General features: G+C 41.9%; 1 protein-coding gene across 1 annotated transcript; it reads left to right on the plus strand.

Annotated features, from left to right (window-relative positions):
* The first annotated feature begins 5,289 nt into the window (after positions 1–5,289).
* zpr1 (ZPR1 zinc finger) lies at positions 5,290–14,548 on the plus strand. Its single transcript, XM_061218122.1, has 14 exons — positions 5,290–5,554; positions 6,058–6,219; positions 6,654–6,744; positions 7,299–7,369; positions 7,478–7,564; positions 8,273–8,395; positions 10,585–10,656; positions 10,881–10,947; positions 11,082–11,152; positions 11,274–11,363; positions 12,450–12,560; positions 12,955–13,044; positions 13,163–13,228; positions 14,095–14,548. Exons 1-14 carry the CDS (start codon positions 5,432–5,434, stop codon positions 14,206–14,208), a joined length of 1,338 nt encoding a protein of 445 aa, XP_061074106.1. The 5' UTR covers positions 5,290–5,431; the 3' UTR covers positions 14,209–14,548.
* The last annotated feature ends 6,907 nt before the right edge of the window (positions 14,549–21,455 follow it).

A 21,455-nucleotide genomic window follows, 5' to 3' on the forward strand; every position in this document is an offset into this window, starting at 1 on the left:
GGGAAGATTTGCTGCAAATGTCACCTGCATAAATGGCCACCAATTGCAATTCATTAGTGTGCTAGAATGTCTCCTTAAATTAAACTGTTTATAGGCCAGTTTGCATTAGAATGCCACATTTAAATTCAACATAATTTATGTAACTCAAAGAACATAAAACAAAGAACAAGCTTTGCTGACTGATTATAAATCTTACATGTCACCTAATGTTGGGTTAGTTGTGAACATGATGTTTCAAATTTCTATTTGCTATTTATGGCCTGTAGGCCTCATTGACCTGACCTCAGACAACTCATTTGAGTAAAACCTAATTTATGGATTATTTTGACCAAATACTTTGCAATGTCCTTTGTCAAAGTTTAACAAAGATGCTTGTTTTGAAACCATTTCAGATTTTTAAATGGTAGCACACACTACCATCTACATAAGAATCAGTCATTGGTACTAACAAAAACATTCAAATGTTCACAATCTGTCAATCAATGGTGGTCACATTGTGTTCTCATGTACATGTTGGACAATAAATACATGGTGGTTGTTGCATGTGCCTTGCAAATACACTGCTCAAACAAATTAAGGGCACATCAGATCTTGATGAACGATTTATTCCAGTTGAAAATATTTACTAATGTACATTGTATAATTTGTTGTGAACAAAATCATCAACCCATTGAGGGCTGGATTCAAAATCAAAGTAAAAAATTGACTTCACAGGGTGATTTAACTTGAATTTTATCACGGCAACTCATAATGTGACTCAGAAGTGTGTATGGCCCCTGCGTGCCTGTATCCACTCCCAACGATGTCTGGGCACGCTCCTGATGAGTCAGTGGATGATGTCCTGGGGGATCTCCGAGACCTGGATCAGGGCATCAGTGAGCTCCTGGACAGTCTGGTGGTACTTGGCGGCGTCGGATGCACCAATACATAACGTCCCATAGGTGCTCAATTGGATTTAGGTCAGGGGAACGTGAGGGCCAGTCAATGGCATCAATGCCTTCCTCATCCAGGAACTGCCTACACACTCTGGCCACATGAGGCCAGGCATTGTCCTGCACCAGGAGCAGCCCAGGGCCCACTGCACCAGCATAAGGTCTGACAATCAGTCTGAGGATTTCATCCTGGTACCTAACAGCAGTCAGGGTACCGTTAGCTATGAACATGGAGGTCTGTGCGATCCTCCCCAAGGATATGCCTCCCCAGACCATCACTGACCCACCGCCAAATCGGTCATGCTGGATGATGTTACAGGCAGCATAACGTTCACCATGGCAGACTCTTTCACACCTGTCACATGCTCAGTATGAACCTGCTCTCATCTCTGAAGAGAACAGGGCGCCAATGGCGGACCTGCAAATTCTGGTGGTCTCGTAAATGCCAATCGAGCAGCACGGTGTTGGGCTGTGAGCACAGGTCCCACTAGAGCAGGGGTCAGCAACACGATGCCCGCGGGCACCAGGTCGCCCCCAAGGACCACATGAGTTGCCCGCAGGCCTGTTCTAAAAATAGCACAACTCAATACTGAGCTGCATCTAAAATTTAATTTCATTCTGTTGCTATTTTTTTTTTTATCACACTTGCATTTATATAGATTTAAAAATGACAATATCTTAAAAATATGTTTATTATACATGAAGTTTAGATAAGTTTAGGTGAACTCTGACCTACTCTAGTTCAAAGGTCAGTATTGTGCGCGTGACAAAACAAACTGGTAGCCCTTAGTATGACTCAGTACCCATGAAGTAGCTCTCAGTTTCACAAAGGTTGGTGACCCCTGCACTAGAGGACGTCGGGCTCTCATGCCACCCTCACGGAGTCTGTTTCTGACCGTTTGGTCAGAAACAGGCACACCAGTTGCCTGCTGGAGGTCATTTTGTCGGGCTCTGGCAGAGCTCCTCCAGTTCCTTCTCGCACAAAGGAGCAGATACTGGTCCTGCTGCTGAGTTGATGCCCTTCTACGGCCCTGTCCAGCTCTCCTTGTCTCCTGGTACCTCTTCCATGCTCTTGAGACTGTGCTGGGAGACACAGCAAACCTTCTTGCAACCGCACATATGGATGTGCCATCCTGGAGGAGCTGGACTACCTGTGCAACCTGATTGGGCTGCAGGTACTGCCTCAAACTACCAGTAGTGACAAGGACACTAGCAGAACACAAAACTAGAGATGAATCAGTCAGGAAGGATAAGGAGAGAGCAATTGTCTGTGGCCACCACATGCAAACCTATTACCTTTTTGGGGGTTGTCTTGCTTTTGCATCTCCATTGCACCTGTTGTCATTTTAATTTGCACCAAAGCAGGTGAAATTGATTCACAATCACTAGTACTTCCTAAATGGACAGATTGATATCCCTGAAGTTTAACTGACTTGGTGTAACACTGATGATTAAGTGTTCCCTTAATTTCTTTTAGCAGTGTATATGTACTGCATTTATGGCACATAATGCTTATTTTGACATATCTTAATGCACACAGATTTCATCTCTTCCTTTTGTTCCAAGTTAGTCATGTTTATAGATAGTTTCGATTGACTCTGTCAAGAACAGTTCTAAGCAGGATTGTACGTCATCAACCTGGGATATGGCATCTTGTTGGCCCTGGGGTCATCCTGATAACATTTTCAGTCGACAGCCAACCTCTCCTCTCAGGTGGGGATGAAGACCAGGACAAATTCCCATTCTTTGGCCAGAATTCAACTTCAAGCAGGGCCCTCTTCCTCATCACTGGATTGTCTCTTGGTCTAGATCATATTCTGTGTTGTCTTCAACTTTTGACACTTCCTCCTCTAATGCATCTACAGTGCATCCGGAAAGTATTCACAGCGCTTCACTTTTCCCACATTTTGTTATGTTACAGCCTTATTCCAAAATGGAATAAATTCATTTTTTTCCTCAAGATTCTACACAAAACACACAATAATGACAACATGAAAGAAGTTTTTTTGAAATTTTTGCTAATTTATTAAAAATATAAAACTATAAAGTATTCACAGCCTTTGCTCAATACTTTGTTGATGCACCATTGGCAGCAATTACAGCCTCTAGTCTTTTTGAATATGATGCCACAAGCTTGGCACACCAATCTTTGGGCAGTTTCGCCCATTCCTATTTGCAGCACCTCTCAAGCTCCATCAGGTTGGATGGGGAGCGTCGGTGCACAGCCATTTTCATCTCTCCAGAGATGTTCAATCAGATTCAAGTCTGGGCTCTGGCTGGGCCACTCAAGGACATTCACAGAGTTGTCCTGAAGCCACTCCTTTGATATCTTGGCTGTGTGCTTAGGGTTGTTGTCCTGCTGAAAGATGAACCGTCGCCCCAGTCTGAGGTAAAGAGCGCTCTGGAACAGGTTTTAATCCAGGATGTCTCTGTACATTGCTGCATTCATCTTTCCCTCAATCCTGACTAGTCTCCCAGTTCCTGCAGCCGAAAAAAAATCCCAACAGCATGATGCTGCCACCACCATGCTTCACTGTAGGGATGGTATTGGCCCGGTGATGAGTGGTGCCTGGTTTCCTCCAAACATGACACCTGGCATTCACGCCAAAGAGTTAAATCTTTGTCTCATCAGACCAGAGAATTTTGTTTCTCATGGTCTGAGAGTCCTTCAGGTGCCTTTTGGCGAACTCCAGGCGGGCTGCCATGTGCCTTTTACTAAGGAGTGGCTTCCGTCTGGCCACTCTAACATACAGGCCTGATTGGTGGATTGCTGCAGAGATGGTTGTCCTTCTGGAAGGTTCTCCTCTCTCCAACGCTGGAGCTCTGACAGAGTGACCATCGGGTTCTTAGTCACCTCCCTGACTAAGGCCCTTCTCCCCCGATTGCTCAGTTTAGACAGGCGGCCAGCTCTAGGAAGAGTCCTGGTGGTTCCGAACTTCTTCCATTTACGGATGATGGAGGCCACTGTGCTCATTGGGACCTTCAAAGCAGCAGAAATGTTTCTGTACCCTTCCCCAGAGGTCTACAGACAATTCCTTTGACTTCATGCTTGGTTTGTGCTCCGACATGCACTGTCAACTGTGGGACCTTATATAGACAGGTGTGTGCCTGTCAATTTTGAGCTTCATGGCAAAGGCTGTGAATACTTATGTACATGTGATTTCTTAGTTTAAAAAAAAAAAATCTCCAAAAAATTTTTTTCACGTTGTCATTATGGGGTATTGTGTGTAGAATGCTGAGGAAAAAAATGAATTTAATCAATTTTGGAATAAGGCTGTAACATAACAAAATGTGGAAAAAGTGAAGCGCTGTGAATACTTTCCGGATGCACTGTACACTGTCAGTTTCCTGCCCTCTCTCCTTCTAATCAATGTCATGATCAAAGATATGATCAAGAGCCTCACATACAGTATTTTATTTCATTCTGTGGCCATTGTGTTGCCACACAATGAATTGTGAGCTAGATCTCAAAAAGGCTTTATATACCAGAGCTGCAAGAAAAGTTCAATATATTATTAAAACAATTGTTTGTGAGAATGCCAACAGGTGTGGTTCCTGTGGAGGGTTTCCATGGAAGCCAAGAAGCGGAGTGAGGTGTATGTGCTCAAACACACATGCATGCGGAGGTCTGGCAGTGGAAGTGTATGCATCTGATTAATTGCCATGTGCCTGAACACTAATTCAAATTCATTTCTAATGTCCGGTAATTTTTGACCGGGAACACCGCAGGTGTACAAAAGTTAAATAAAGCACCCAACATTGCGGCTACTTGGTAGATGTCCTTATCCAGAGTGACTTTGGGAATATGGATAAGAACTGAGAACAGCTATTCGCAGGAATAAAAAAAGACAGATTGATGTCTTTTTAAATGTAATCTCACCCATTAATTTCTAATGTCCGGAAATTTTTGACCGGGAACAAAAGTTCAATAAAACACCCTAAATTATATGAGAATTACCACATTGTATTTTGTATGTTCAGTTGTCCTGTGTGGACAAAATCCTGGAACATTATGACAATCACAGAGAAAACTAAATCGGTCGAATTCGACCCGAACACAACATGAGGGTAATCGTTTCGTGACAATATAGCCGGTTTGAGCACATGTGGTAAAGGTTTCAACATCAGCCTTAACGATGTCGGCGCAAAATTATCCTGCGGTGGATGAAGTGGGTGTCCTATTTTAGGAGAGCTTTCCGTTGTACTCGTTTCCTCCTTACCGTCTTTGTTTCACGGGGAAGAATGCATGTATAGAGGCCTTAACTCACTGTCACGTTCTGCGCAAGCGCGCATATGGTCCTGTGGCTATGAGAATGACACAATGAAAAGTCTGTTCAGTTTCCGGTTCAGACTCCGCCTTTTCCTCTCTGGTTCCGGGCAGAAACGTGTAGAAAGGCGGAAGCGTAGAAAGTTCTAGAAAGCAGAGCAGTATTTAGGCAGCGTGGCGATAGTTTTGATTGTACTTGTTATTTTCTAACCTTTGTCTGTTTTGCTGAGTCATGTCATTAATAGGAGAGAACGATGTACGAGGTGAAACTGCTGTTTTTAAAGAGATAAGCGCTGAAGACGATGACATGCAACCAACTGTTATCGAGAGTCTCTGCATGAACTGTTATGAAAATGTAAATTGTTTTTATGATTGATTGCAAGCTAGCGTTAGTTCTTGGGGGGGTTTTTTTCTTATTTTTTATTTTTTTATTCTTTAGTTATAATGTCTTGTGCTAGCTAGCTGTTTTGCCTGATCCAGTATGGTGAAAGAACGGGGTTTTTGTTTATTTATTCGGGATTTTACATTAACGTTAGATCGCTAACTAGCTGTCAGCCGACTTCAATGACAGTGGTACGGTGGTAACTTGACAGCATGTCCTTAGCTCTAGTCTAAGTTAGCCCATTACTATTTTGTTCGCGGCACTTGCCGTATTAACGTTACTAATGTGTTACAATTCGTGATCTATGTAGCTACCTTATCCAGAGTTATTACGGAAGTTAACCTATTTTGTCCAAGGTGTGGCGCAGGAGAATGTGTACGTTTTATTCCTTGAAGTGAGTTTAGACTGACAGGTGTGACTAGAGTGGGCAACCGCGTATAATGCATATAATATTTAGCAATTCGCTTTCTATATAGGGAAGCACTCGTCTGTTGCTGACAAGGATTCCCTTCTTCAAAGAGATCATCATAAGCTCATTCACCTGCCCACACTGCAACTGGACCAACACCGAGATCCAATCAGCGGGTCGCATTCAGGACCAGGGAGTCACGTACACCCTCCGTGTTAGATCGAAAGAGGTAAGCCACGCAAAGGAACCTACAGACGTTTTGTAGAAAAGAACAATGTCGTGAATCAAAAGTTCTTGTGTAACCGAAGCACCTTTTATTGTGGCCTCTAGAGGGCAATGGCACCATGCAGAGCCACCTTATGCCTCAATCCATCCTTACCTTTGTATGTCTAACAGGCCTGGGTCAAATGCTTAATTCTTTTGGATTCTAATACACTTCTACACTTTACTGAGCTTGTCTGGTCTATTAGAACCTATGAAATACGCCCAATAAGTGCAGAGAGGACCTTCTCTTCCTCTTTGTTGACTCAATTGCACCAGGCAAGATCAATCAAGCACAGACAATTATCTGAATCCAAAACAATTACGTATTTGACCCAGGTCTGATGTCTAGCAAATATCTGTAGATTTTAGGCCATGCATACTTTCTCTTTGTTTGTTCAGGACTTGAACCGAGAAGTGGTGAAGGCGGATAGCGCAACTACAAGAATCCCGGAGCTGGATTTTGAAATTCCTGCCTACACGCAAAAAGGGTGTAAGTTAGAAGGCTTAAGGTAGCCACAACTATCAAGCTGACACTATGGTACAACAAATCTGCTCAGGCTGAGTTTTTCTAATAAATCACTGCTTCAGGTAATGGTCTTGTGTTGATGAGGCTCCAATGGGAAGTGGCAGTTGAATCCAGTTCCACAATTGCCCGTTAGCCATGGCTAAAATGGTATAGAGAACCAATAGGATTACATTGCGGTTAATTGGTAGATGTCCTTATTCAGAGTGACTTGGGGAATATGGATAAGAACTGAGAAGTACAATGTCACTAAGAAGGCACAGGAGGCCCGTTCATAATAATTGTAAACTTAACCAACAGTTACAGTTATTAACAAAGGTAAATACTGCTGATACCTATTACTGTGAAGAGCGCTCCACATGGACAGGGCTTCTGCTGTACGGAGCGCACAGGAAAACACATTAAAACATTTCCCACATTTTTTCAAAGTTTTCCCAAATTTTCCAAAATCACACAATCATAACTTCCCTTTGCAGTCACTAACCTGGCCATCTTTTTTCTCCCTTTCTCCCAAACATCAGCTCTTTCCACCATCGAAGGCCTCATTGAGAGGGCCGCTGCAGGCTTGGAACAGGAGCAGCCCATACGGCAGGTGCTAGAGACTTTAGAGAAAATGCAAATCAACAGCTATTAATCGGCATAATTGGAGGTATAAAAGTTATTTTTTTTTTGCGGGTTAAGTATTCACGTCTCCCCGCAGGCCACAGCCCCAGAAGTCGCTGAGAAAATCGACAAGTTCATTGAGAAGCTGAAGAAGCTGAAGGACGTTGAACAGGAATTCACTCTGGTGAGTGCAGCTAATGAGCAGTTTCTAAAGTCTTTTTGGATATCCCTTTGAGCAGTCAAGTGATTAAGAAGGTGTTCGCTGCCACCCAGACACTGCCTTGATCAGGCCTCCCTTAGCGAACAGGGCTATTTCACCAAGCAGGATTACCGAGATTTGTGAGGGTTCTGGGTTTTATCCGGTGCAGTTGTGAATCAGGTCCCTGTTCTGCAGAGAGAATTGTGATGAGAGAAGCCACTTTGTCAGCCCTTTGGCAACATTGGTAGAGCTACAAGAGTAAAGTGCACAGTTAGCTTCATCAATTCAAATGTTCAGTTTTGAGAATAAGTATTTATATATTTTAAGGAGAACATGCAGTTCATCCTCCTTATGTTTTTTTTGTGTTTTTTTTTTTACGGCCTGCTTTATTCAGGCAGGGGGATAATATGAGAGGGTTAGAGAAAGAGAAGGCATCGCAATACTGAAAGTTTCATAGTGCGGATTTGTACTATGTGTTGAGGATTTTTGATAATTGAGAATTATTGTGTAATTATTGGGTATGAGTGGCAACTACTGTGAAACGAAGTCTGTAAGAACCATATGTAAGTACTGGTAAGAATGTTTTACAGCCCGTTTCATAGTACTTGCCTCGAGCAAAATAGTTACCTGGCCTAGTACAGGCTGTAAAATAAAGCGTAACCTAAATGTTGTCGTGTTGGTGTTTCCCCACAGGTGATTGACGACCCTTCTGGAAACAGTTTTGTGGAGAACCCGAATGCCCCTCAAAAAGACGAGGCCCTCTCCATTTCACACTTCAAGAGGACACCTGAACAGGACGCTCGGTTAGGACTTAAGGTACGGGAGCCAGTTGGCACGTTATAACACCAGATACTCGTCTGTCTACCTCAGTCTGGCTCCTGGGTGAGTTTTTGCATGTAAGGCATTTTCACGTTATCACACCCTCTAAAACGGGGATGTCACATCTTATCGGAAAAGGGCCTGCACCCATTTTCGGGTGAGATTGGACACTCCTGCTCTAAAACCTGGGTAGACTGAAATGTACAGGGTCTCTTTACTTAGATTAAATAGACAGGGGCTCTTCACTTTCACTACTTTGACCCAGGTTGGCACTTCTAAATGTTTCAGTACTTTGAGATTAGCGCTAATGTATTGTGACTGATTAGTTGTTAATCTGTGTACTCGTTGCTTATCAAGTATTTGAGGGGAGTTTCTGAACAGTAGCCTTAAGAGATAAAAAAGCAAGGTACGTAGTTTTGTTCGGGTACTGTGTCTTTTCTGACAAAACAAGATCTATCCCTCACTGGCTTTATGCACAGTCTGGATTGTAATGTGTACTTGTAATGTGTTTTGCTTTGTCAATAGTGTCTCAAAAATGGATGCCTATAAATAATTTCCTTCTTGTTTATCAGTTTTCAGTTTTGCACTATACTAGAAGGCACTAAGCAGATAGTATTTGTATACTTAACTAAGGGGCAAGTATTCTTGTTTTGTCTTCTGTGAAACCCATTCTTGAATATTGGAGCATCACAATGGATTTGGTTTTTCGCAAGGGATGGCAGTTTTCAAAGGGAATTGCCAGTGGTAATGTCAACACATTATATATTCACAAATGTAATGCCTCTGTACTAATGTAGTTGCTTGTGTGTATACATCTGTATTTAGAAATGCATTTTAACATAAATGTATTAACAAGACGGTAAACAGTGGTTTAAAAAAAAAAAAAAAAAAGAGAAGAAGAAAAAACTAATGACAAACTATTGTTCCTGCCTACCATCCTTGAGACATAATAAGGAAGCCATTGAAATATAAAGCGGTCAAATGCAAGCAGTTATTTTGAATGTCTTGAACACAAAGATTTGAACAACAGGCTGTTTGGTGAGTGACGGCTTGCTTTCATAAGGCTGTCATTAGGCTCCGGTACAGCCTGCTGAAGCGACTGTCATGAATCTCACGGCTTTCACTGCGGATTATCTCTGAATCTGCTTTTCATAGCCATGTCTTTCAAACAGACTCTCTCCTTTTTACCTGCCTTTCTAACACTGCAAAACCACAAAATAAGCGTCTTAAACTAGTATTTTTATCTTGTATCTTATATTTAGACTTAAAATCTTATTTTTATTACTTAGTAAGGTGATATTGCCAGTGAGGTGAGGGTTTAACTCGTTTCAAGATTCGCCAGCGGAGTGACAATTTCACTTGTCAACCAAACCGAGCTGTGATTTGACTCAAGCTAATATTTTCTACTTGAGACAAAAAAAAGAAGATCTTAAGTTTCAATACAAGACTAAAACACTTAAGACATTTTTACATTTTAGTCATTTGGCAGACGCTTTTAATCCAAAGCGACTTACAAGTGCATAGGTTCTTCCACAAGTCAAAGCATCACATCACATCCATAACTAGGACAATGCTGTTCTAAACATATAGTCCTCATAATTATTATTTTTTTTTTTTTTTTGGGGGGTTAAGACAAGAGGGATAGGGATATCAGAAAGGGGGGTGGGGAAATCAGGAGGGAGGACTAAGGTAGAGTTTGAAAAGGTGTGTTTTTAGTCTGCATCGAAATAGGGGGAGGGATTCTGCTGTCCTGACAGTGGTAGGCAAGTCATTCCTCCATTGAGGAACCAGAACGGAAAACAGGCGTGAACGTACAGCTCCACCGCCAGGTGCTCGTAGAGAGGGAACCATAAGGCGACCAGAGCTGGCAGACCGGAGTGGTCTAGCTGGGGAGTAGGGAGTGATCAAGGATTGTATGTAAGGTGGGGCAGTCCCCTTAGCAGCCTGAAATGCCAACACTAGGGCCTTGAATCGGATGCGTGCGGCAATAGGAAGACAGTGGAGGCCAATGAGAAGCGGGGTGACATGAGCCGACCTGGGCTGACTGGTGATCAGGCGGGCTCACGCTGGGAGACCGGCGGTTAAGACTGGCGGTTCACGGAGTGAATATGTTCAGTCCCGTTCTAATATGTTAGCACTGGCTCGGCTAAATCCTCCCGTCCCCTAACGTGAACGTTGTCTTGCAGGCTGATGATGATGATACAGAAGAGGACAATGCGGAAAAACCAGGCAACGACATGAACACGTTAAGAAACGAGGTCAGAGTGAACCTTTACTCCGTTATGATACAGCATTTTACATTTTAGTCATTTAACAGACGCTTAATCCAAAGTGTGCCTAGGTTCTTCTACAAATTAAAAACATAAAATCCATGAATGCCAAAACGAGCATGAAAACAACGTGTACAACACGGATGTGGCTGCGTTTCTTATTTTGAAATAAGTCCTCTCGTGTCTGTTTGTCTTCCCTTCCTCTGCTTCAGGTCTTGATGTTTAACACTAACTGTCCAGAGTGCAACGCACCAGCTTCTACCAACATGAAGCTTGTCCGTATCCTTTTTGTTTTTTGTGGGGGGGGTGGTGGAGTTGCATTTATGCAAACTAACTGCTTTTCACTTTGCTTAGAAATGGACACTAACGCTTATGGAAGATATTTTCATATTTTATCCTTGACCATTCTCTAGAAATCCCTCACTTTAAGGAAGTGATCATCATGGCGACCAACTGTGACAGCTGTGGACACAGGACCAACGAGGTGATTTATAATTCATTTATGATCGTTGCATTTGCTTCACGGTCACCTCGTAAGAGAAACGTACTTTGGTGCCGCCATTACCATTCGAGATGAAACCTGGTGCCAATTTATTTTTTTGAAGGTAAAATCTGGTGGCGCTACAGAAGACCTGGGGACCAAAATAACCCTTCATCTGACGGACCCCTCGGATATGTCCCGGGACCTGCTTAAGGTAAACCTGGCCATACGGATTTATGAAACATAAGGGTAATTCCATGTCAACTCAATACACATTTGGACCGCATCGTCACAGATTTTGATTAGTAAGGTAACTTGTTATGTGTAATTTTAATCTTGAAATCTGATTTGGAAAGAAAACCTATTTTTTTAAATGGATTCAATTTTCACCAAAATTAGGTTTTAATGTCAACACCATCTCCAGAAAATTTGGTCTTGGGTATTTCATTCATTGCCAACACATCATTACATATTTGAAGCAGCATCGCGCCTGCAACTGGTAACAGACTCCCCTTGTGTTTATGCTATGTTAGTGAGCATTTATGCTAAACAACTGATGGACCACTCCAGGGGCCTGTATCACAATGCAGGCTTATGAGTAAAACCCAGAACAGCTATTTTTACCGCAAACCTGCATTGTCATACCGGCCCCAGGTCAAAACGTATTAATTTACCTCCAACAATTTGATCATGGGTATATTTCACCAAAATAAATGTAGGGGCGACATGGCTCAGGCAGTAAGAGCAGTCGTCTGCCAATTGGAGGGTTGCCGGTTCCATCCCCCGCCCGGGCTGTGTCGAAGTGTCCCTGAGCAAGACACCTAACCCCCAAATGCTCCTGACGAGCTGGTCGGCGCCTTGCATAGCAGCCAATCGCCGTCGGTGTGCGAGTGTGTGTATGAATGGGTAGATGAGAAGCATCAATTGTACAGCACTTTGGATAAAGGCGCTATATAAATGCCAACCATTTACCATAAATGTTATGGTGTTTTAAAATGACACCAATTGCAGAATTAATTTAACTTTTCATTTAAAATTAACTTAATAAATGTTCAGTCATATCAATCAGCACAGCATGAGAAACCTAAGCAAGGTACAAACAGCGATTGGAATGGCATGGGAAATCCCTACTTGCACTTGTGTTGGAAAGAAAGCATCACCAATGCCATTTCTTACGACAGATTGGATTTGTAGGCCTTAGGACATGTAATGGTCACATGTAATAATCGTAAGGACTTGAGGAGGTGCAGGAAGTGGATGGGGCCTCGGGGTGTAAAATGGCCGTCTGTGTGGATTGCAGTCGGAGACCTGCAGCGTCCTCATCCCTGAGCTGGAGTTCGAGCTGGGCATGGCCGCTGTCGGAGGGAAGTTCACCACCCTGGAGGGCCTCCTCAAAGACATCAAACACCTGGTGAGTGCGGAGTCTCGAAGCTGAAACCACAGATTGTACAGACGAAGATGGGCAACACTAGGGGCCAGTTTCAAAGACACAGAATAAGCTTCTTTTTGAATAAAATTCAAGTTTGAACGAAGAGTCTCCCTATAAAACGCAGTTTAGTCCAGGACTAAGCTTAATCTGTGTATGTAAAACTGGGCCAATATACTCCAAAAAAGAAATTGTGCCCAATTTAAAATGCCTCATTGCAAATGTATATCGGCACTTGTTTTTGCAACTTCTACATACTCAGGAGACCTCAGACAAGCATGTACTCTTTAAAATACCTAAATGCTACAGTTGACCTGTATTGTACTTACTGATTTTATGTTATTGTGAAATGTATTTATTTATTATGTGTTTTCTCTAGATTGTTTCAAGAAACCCTTTCATCTGTGGAGACAGTGCCACACCAGGAAGAGCTGAGAAAATCCAGCTCTTTGGAAAGAAGATTGACCAGGTTATTTTTTGTACTTTATGAAAAGTATATTTGCTGTAATGCAAAAAAGTTCAATTCATGTTTCATGCTTGCAGTACATGGTGTTCTTTGTAAATTTAGACCTCTGTAAATATTTCAGGTAATTTCTGGTGAACGGGATGTTCACATCATCCTAGATGACCCAGCAGGGAACAGCTATATGCAGGTAAAATCCTCTTATTTATCCCAGAATTAAAGGAATGCATTTCAAATGTGTACTTTACATTACTTTGTAAAAGAAAAATGTATAAAGATTTATAAAGTATATAAGTGGTATAAACCGTGCACTTGAGTAGGAAAGTGCTCACTGCAGTTACTGCAAATAAAATCACACAAGCCCCTGTAACCAGGAACAGAAAAATGTCATGGACATGTGTATGTGTAAGTTGTGTGTTAGGAAATCCACAGACCTATTTCTATGTAAATTGGATCACTTTTTACCAACGGAGATCTTATGTGCCAATTTTAAGCTAACTGCATGTTTCTTAAAATTCATGAGCTTCTTTTGGCATTGCACCTTCTGCACACTAATCCCAGAAGAAGATGGAAAAGATTATTGGAGTACATATTCCTTAATGATGTTAGTCCTGTGCCAAATATCATTTAGTAACTTTTTCTTTACCCTTGGGCAAAGCCAAATTGTCATACCCCTTATAACATTTAAAGGCGATGAAAATGCAATTTTACTGCTCGAGTCCGCTCTCCATAATTGCACCTGAAATGATTGTATGTATGCTCTATATTTCTGTATAGTATACGGTTTGTCCAATTGTAATGTTTTTGACTGCACTGCACTAGTATCATTACACCTGTGGCTAACCACATACCATAATTCTGTGTTCTGTTCTTCACCTGCTGATACTGAAAACGTGATAAGAATCTGTTGTATAAGTAATGGCAGGGAGGTCTATTTGAGACCTTCACTAGCATGTGCTGCTGTATAATGCATTATTGAAGATGCACATTATACAGTAGCGGAGTAAAACGCGTTCCGGAGGATGTGTAAGGAAGACTAAGACTTTCTTTCGGCAGAACGTCTACGCTCCGGACCCAGACCCAGAGATGACTGTGGAGAAGTATGAGAGAACCTTCGAGCAGAACGAGGACCTGGGTCTCAACGACATGAAGACCGATAACTACCAGTAGCTCTCGTCATTGGATGCCAATGAATAGAGTGACATCTCTATAGCCAATACATTGCTCATGAATCTAAGATGGCCGCTTGCAGCTGGGATTAATGACTTTGGGTTTGAATAACCATGGAATGCAGTTGGGATGGTGTTGGGTCTTTTTCTGCTTTATAATTTGTAATCAAGCAAATCATCTTGAACATACATGAGACATTGTATCAGAAAGATGGGACATTTTGCACACACTATGTGGAAATATATTCATGCAATTTAAGGGGATTGGACTCAAGGTGATATATTTCTGTTTGGAATTCAAGTAAGGATGTATTAAAATAAATGTTTTTCTTTCCCCTGGATCTTTTTGCATGCCATTATGTTACAAAGGCTCTGAAAAGATGTTCCTCTTAAGTGTTCGGTCTAGGTTAGCGCGCTAACGTGCTAGCTAGCTTCAGTAACGTGTTCTGGCACTTCCTCTGCTGTCTGTAGGCTGTAGGCTGGTCCAGTAGGCCTAGCTGGAGGGTGACGGACACTCATACACTCACTAACAGCTTTTTCGGTACAGATTGAGAGGGGTGCTTGAAGCAAAAAGGCCTCACCCAACTAATTAGCACTTGTATAACTGACAACAATACAATACCAATCACCAGTCATAAGAAAACCAAGTTGAGAAACTGATATGTCCAACACTACCTAGAAATGAATGTCAAATGGAAACTACAAAATAATGACAGTAACGTTTTTTTCTCAATGGTAGATTGTGTAAAAGTGGAATCAAACCTAGCCCATGTTTTGTTAGTTTTTTCTGATTTTTCCCTTTTTCTCCCAATTTAGTAGCCAATTGTACCCTCCTCTAATTCAATTTGAGTTAGTGTTAGACACACCATCCACACCCCACCCCCTGGCGGCCGAGGAAGAGCGACACGCCTTCTTCAAGATGTCTCATCTCTCTAATCGTGTCCGTGGTTCCAAGGCGTCCAAGGCGCTTATTGTACGGCGATCAGCTAACCCTGCCAAGGCCCTCCCTCTGGAGGGACGAGCCAATTAATGCCGCTCCACATGAGCCGGCCAAACTTGGCTATTGGCAGGACCGGGACTCGAACCCCGGTCCCAGGTGTGCAACTGCAGCAAACTGCAACCGCAAGTCTGCTGCATCTTAGCCTGTTGCACCACCCTTCAGCCCATGTTTTTTAAGAAGACATCTTTGGTTCCCATAAATCAAGAGAAAATAGTATGGAGGATATTTGTTAGTGTGTAGTAGACTGTACGCATTTTGAGGACTCGGTAGGTAGGAGGCTGTTTCAGACGAACCACGATGTCAAGTTCCTCGGATTCCATTTAAAAATAAATTTTGTGGGTTCTTATTTTTTCCCCCATTTCAAAACCCCAATATCATCTCCAGTATCTGCTTGGATTTGTGCAAGATCTCTAAAATGATGAACCTTATTATGTGGCGTTCTGAGGAGAGATATGGATAACCTGAGTGACACTTGACCTTCAGGGTTGGTACATGGTGGTACATAATAAGGGGAAACACAATACGTGCTTTTGTACGCGATGGTCTCAAAAGCAAAAGGGCTTGCTTATAGCAGCTTTGTTCAGTGACAAAGCGGTCTTGGTCTTGGTGTCGGATCGGCTGCATCAGGTTATTTGTTTGTGCAATTATTTATTTATTTATGTATTTAATAACTGCCTTTAGCTATAAGCTGAGATGCTCATCGGTGATATCCTCTGCACATGCCAGGTTTTGTCACGGTATGGTGCTGGTGCTGGTAAGAACATCCCTGTAAGACAAACGGAGGGTGTCTGTTTCTGTGCAACCTCCTTTTTGTGCAAACCGGTCTCATTATAATTGATAATTTGTCAATTCTATTGTAGTAATAAGAATAATGCTGAAGAAATTAAGTTAATTTATGGATTTTCTTTTCATGTTTCATTTTTAAGTAAGGTACAATAGCTAAAAGATGTTTGTGTTAAAACATTGTTACAAGATCATTGTAAATCCCTTCCTATCATTGAAAAAGGCTCACTGACATGCTGACTCACCTTCTGCCTGTGTTTATAGTCCTTATATTCGGGTTCAAAATATACAGTTGACGGTCCGACACTCTGTACCAAAGCATTGCAAAATAATTCAAGCTCATTGGTTGAAAATTGGTTGTAATTGCCACAGCCAATGTTATTTCAACGTTCACTGGGAACGGGTGGGATAAACAGTGTTGTGGTTTGAAGGTGTTTGTTGCTGCTATTCCTCTGTTGACCGTTAGATTACCTATCGTACCTTTAAACACTGTATACACACAGAGAGGAAAATATATGAATGGTCAGTTGGATTGAGGTTGGGGGGAGATTCACTTTTTGGTTGTTTTAGCAGCATTTTTAGGGTCATGGTCCTGCTGTAAGGTGAAGCACCATCCAATGGGTTTTAAGGTATTTGGTTGTATCCGAGCAGATAAAATGTTTCTATACTTCAGCCTTCATCCGACTGCTGCTACCAGCAGTAACATCATCAATGAAGACAGGAGAGCTGATTCCTGTGGCAGCCACACATGCCCAAATCATAGCAGGACCACCACCATGTTCCACAGGTGAGTTAATATCCTTTGGATCATGGCCAGTTTCTTTCCTTTGCCACACTTAATAGGTTAATAGGTTAATATTCTCATCTGTCCATAAGGGGGAAAGCCAAGTCCATCCTGACCTGCTTTGGAAAAATATGGCCTTCAAATATGGCACTTCTAGGAGATTAAGATCTTCCTGTGATATTTAAGGAGTCACTTAATCCCTTCACCACCGTATTACATAATCTATTCATTGTTTGCTGTTATCAGAGTATGGACACGTAAGACATTACTGTAAACCAAAACCATTTGGAATAAAACATGCAAGATGCTTAATGAAGTCCTGAAGAAAGAATAAGCTGTCAAATGTATAGACATTTTGTGTGTCTACATCTGCATATGTACAGTTGTGTTCAAGAAAATCGCAGTACAACATCAGTAACCTGATGAACCACTGTTATTAGTAGTAGTGCTAAATCTGCATGGCAAATACTTTACTTGTAGATGTAGTAGTGTAATGGAAAAACTGTCATGACATGCACGCTGCTTGTTCAGAGTAATTGATTAATTCATTGAAAGGAGCATGTTCAAAATAATAGCAGTGTGGAGTATAATTAGAGAATTAATTCATTCTGTGAAAAAACAGGTATCAAATTAATTGTCCTTTATTAAGGAATATAAAATATATTTCCATCTGAATTGAAAATGGGCCGGAGGAACAATGTCATTTGATTAAAAAGTTGATTGGAGAGGGGAAAACGTATAAAGAAGTGCAGCAAATTATAGGATGCTCAGCTAAAATGATCTCAAATGCTTTAAAATGGCAACAAAACCCAAAACGCACAGAAGAAAACAAGCAACTACTGTCAAAACAGATTCGAAGAATAGAATGGCAAAGATTCAGCCATTCATCAGCTCCAGAAAGATCAAAGATGATCTACAATTACCAGTAAATGCTGTCACAGTTAGAAGACATTTGATCAAAGCTAAGCTATCAGCAAGAAGCACCATTGTTGAATAAATGGCATGTGCAGAATCGGTTAAAATTTGCCAAGGAACACATTGATTGGCCCAAAGAGAAATGGCGTAACATCATGTGGACTGATGAGGGTAAAATTGTTCTTTTTTTCTGGTCTAGTGGTCATCGACAGTACCTCAGACGACCCCCAGGTCGGTGAATTCAAGCCACAGTACACTGTGAAGCATGGTGGTGCAAAAATCATGGTATGGGGATTTTTTCATACAACGGTGTTGGGTTCATATACCAGGGATCATAGATCAGTTTGAATACATCAAAATACTTGAGGAGATTATGTTGCCGTATGCTGAAGAGGTAATGCCCCTGAAATGGGTGTTTCAACAAGACAATGACCCCAAACACACGAGTAAGCGAGCAACATCTTGGTTCCAGACAAAAAGGATTGAGGTAATGGAGTGGCCAGCTCATTCCCCTGACCTCACCCCCATTCAACAATCCCCCGACCTCAACCCCATTCAAAGCTTGTGGGGTGACATAAAAAATGAAGCAAAACCCAAAAATTCACAGGAACTGTGGGATGTAGTTCATTCATCCTGGGCTGAAATACCTGTTTCATGGTGCCAGAAGTTGGTTGACTCGATGCAAAGCAGATGCGCAGCAGTTATCAAAAACAATGGTTACGCAACTAAATATTAGTAAAGTGAAGTTAAATCTTGAAAGAATTCTTCAGTTATACAGTGTTTGAGTTCGAAGAGAAAATGTAAACTGCCATTTTTTTGAACAGATAAATACATTTGAAATATTAAACTATCCATCCATCCATCCATCCATTATCTGAACCCGCTTATCCTGAACAGGGTCACAGGGGGGCTGGAGCCTATCCCAGCATACATTGGGCGAAAGGCAGGAATACACCCTGGACAGGTCGCCAGTCCATCACAGGGCACACACACCATTCACTCACACACTCATACCTACGGGCAATTTAGACTCTCCAATCAGCCTAACATGCATGTCTTTGGACTGTGGGAGGAAACCGGAGTACCCGGAGGAAACCCACGCAGACACGGGGAGAACATGCAAACTCCGCACAGAGAGGCCCCGGCCGACGGGGATTCGAACCCAGAACCTCCTTGCTGTGAGGCGGCAGTGCTACCCACTGCACCATCCGTGCCGCCTCAATATTAAACTAATAGCTATTAAAAATATTTGCACTTTATTCACTTTTTTAACCCACTACTATTTATTTGAACACAACTGTATGTCCTCTCAATGAGGGGTGTGGTTAGCCATGCTATTTTTAGCATAGCTTTGCTAGCCCCTTCCCACACTGGGCTGAAAGGGCTGAATTCTCTAAAGGCCGCCTGTATATGAAGCTCTGGGTGTGGAAGCACGTTTCATCGGCTGAGATCAAAGCAGATCCGACAGCCTCAGCCGTCACCTGTCGTCAGGCCTTCAGATATACAGGCCAGTCCTTAGATTTTATCCCCTTACACTTTTTCTATCCCCACTTTGCAATGAAAAACAAAAAACTATATACCAGGTTCAGCTTGCTCTCAATTTTGTATGGCCCTTAAGATGGTTTTTGGGGTGTGGGATATTTGAAAAAGTTCAAGCTGACAGTCAACATGACCAGCTGTAAAAATGAATGTAGGGAAGACAAGACCTGCGAACTAGAAGGTTGTAACTGACTTTTTCTCTCATGTTGTTTATGGGGCAATTTGATAGGATTTTGATATTGTACATTCAGAGTACTCTTTGGGTGTCTGTCATTTTGATCTTTGAAGAACTGCCCTGCATTTCAGTTTTGCTGTGTTAGGATGTGAAAGCTTTGAAGCTCAATATTTCAGATATAACCTTCCGTCAGCGAGAGCTAGAGAAACTGAAACTCTGGAGATCTGTCCCACATCGTGGTGCTGTACCAACCCCAAAAGCATTAAACTCGAGAAAAGCGCAATTATCAAGACTTGTGTTTGCCAACTGCCTGTAATGCTTATTACATTAATCTCTATCTCTACGCCAAACCCGAAATATATTTCTTGTATTATGTTCCGTTTCTTGATCTTCTAACGTTTGGTTTAATCTTGATTCATCCCGTACGGCTATTTTATCATTGTTTTACAGTGAACTTGCACGGTGCCGTTATTGCACAGATTAGCGACCGTCTTCACCTTCATTATGACATCACACAATGACTCCAGACTCCTTTAAAAATGCGTACAACGCCCGACTGGATTTGATATTCTGAGAGGACGTCTCCAAATGTCCCCCTTTGATGTGCGAGCACATTGTATGGCTTTCACATGAACAGCCGTTCATTAGCCATGACTCATTGTCTGTTGGAGCTTCTGCTTTAGTCCGCAGCATCTTTAAGGCAATGGTGGTGTGACTTCACTTGTTTGATAAAGAATCCGTTTCGATTATGTCTCGTATTTAGTTGGGTCCCCAGAGGGCTTCAGGTCCTTTGTGGAAAAAGGAGGCCTCCCCAAACCCCCCGCTGTCAGAAAAGACACCCATTCAAACAAAGATAATGTGTCTTTTGTGTGACACCTGAAACCTACAAATAGGTTTGATTTTCCCGTGAACCCAAAACACGGGATGCAAAAATGCTCTGCATATGCTACAATCTTGGAAAACAATACAATGAAAAGGATGGTTTGAGTCTGGCTGTTCAGTGATTTCGTTTATTACCTTTGATTAACAGAGAATGTGTTTGATAAGGGGACATAGAGGCATGCCATGTTCTTTGTTGCTGTCGTGTCTTACGGCTTCACTTGATTCGTCCACTTACCCTTCGAAATTGAACCATTTCTTCCAAAATGAGCTCTGGGATTCAACAAATCAAAATGAATTATTAATGTAGGTTTTCATTGATAAATTCTCTTTGTCTTGACAGCATTGTGTTGAATGTTGGAATACTCGGTAGATTTGGTCTTACAGTAAATAACTGGGGACTTTGCTGTCAACAAGAAAAAAAAACTCTCAGGGAACACAAGCGCCCCAGAAGATGTCCCCTTCTGAGAATAACTGGTTACCCATGAGGCATGGTGTGGTTATGCTTTGATTCGGATTGGTTGGAATAGCTACGGTTTCATTTTGGCCATGACATGTCACGATGTTGAGCCAATAAAACAAAGCTCCATTTGTGCCACAGTTGTCGCCCCCTGAACATGAATTTGTCATGGCTATTTAGCACATTGAGGCTGCTCATTTTGGCATCAGTCTAGAATATTCCATATTGTCGTGTCTGGTGTCTACGTCTACAATGATTCTTGCCAAATTACGTATTTCCTGAATGTTCCTGACTGTAATGTGCTTAAGCTTAAAAACTTAAAAAAGACTACACAAGCACTATGATGTTTGTTTTAGTTTTATTGAGAGGGATACATTTTGGAGTAATATACTCAAAGGAAGATATTGAGAACATACTTTAGATTGGACAGGCCTTAATTGGGGGGGGGGGGGGGGGGATGGGAGCATTTGAGCATTGAATGCTTATAAGACATGAAGCTGTGATCTGAATGTTAAGGCTGAAAATGTTAACATTGAAAAGCAACAATAATATACGCTTAGCTTAACCCAAACTCCCTCCTTATATTTGCTTTCCCCACTATTTCAGCCAGAAGTGTTCTAACCATAATAATAATAATGCCATCATAGAAATTTAGATGAACTCCCAGGGATTCTGGATTATGGGATGAGAAATTAAATTAATCCAATGTCATT

The sequence above is a fragment of the Conger conger genome, chromosome 13 (genome assembly GCF_963514075.1).
Source record: "Conger conger chromosome 13, fConCon1.1, whole genome shotgun sequence".
Taxonomy (NCBI): Eukaryota; Metazoa; Chordata; class Actinopteri; order Anguilliformes; family Congridae; genus Conger; species Conger conger.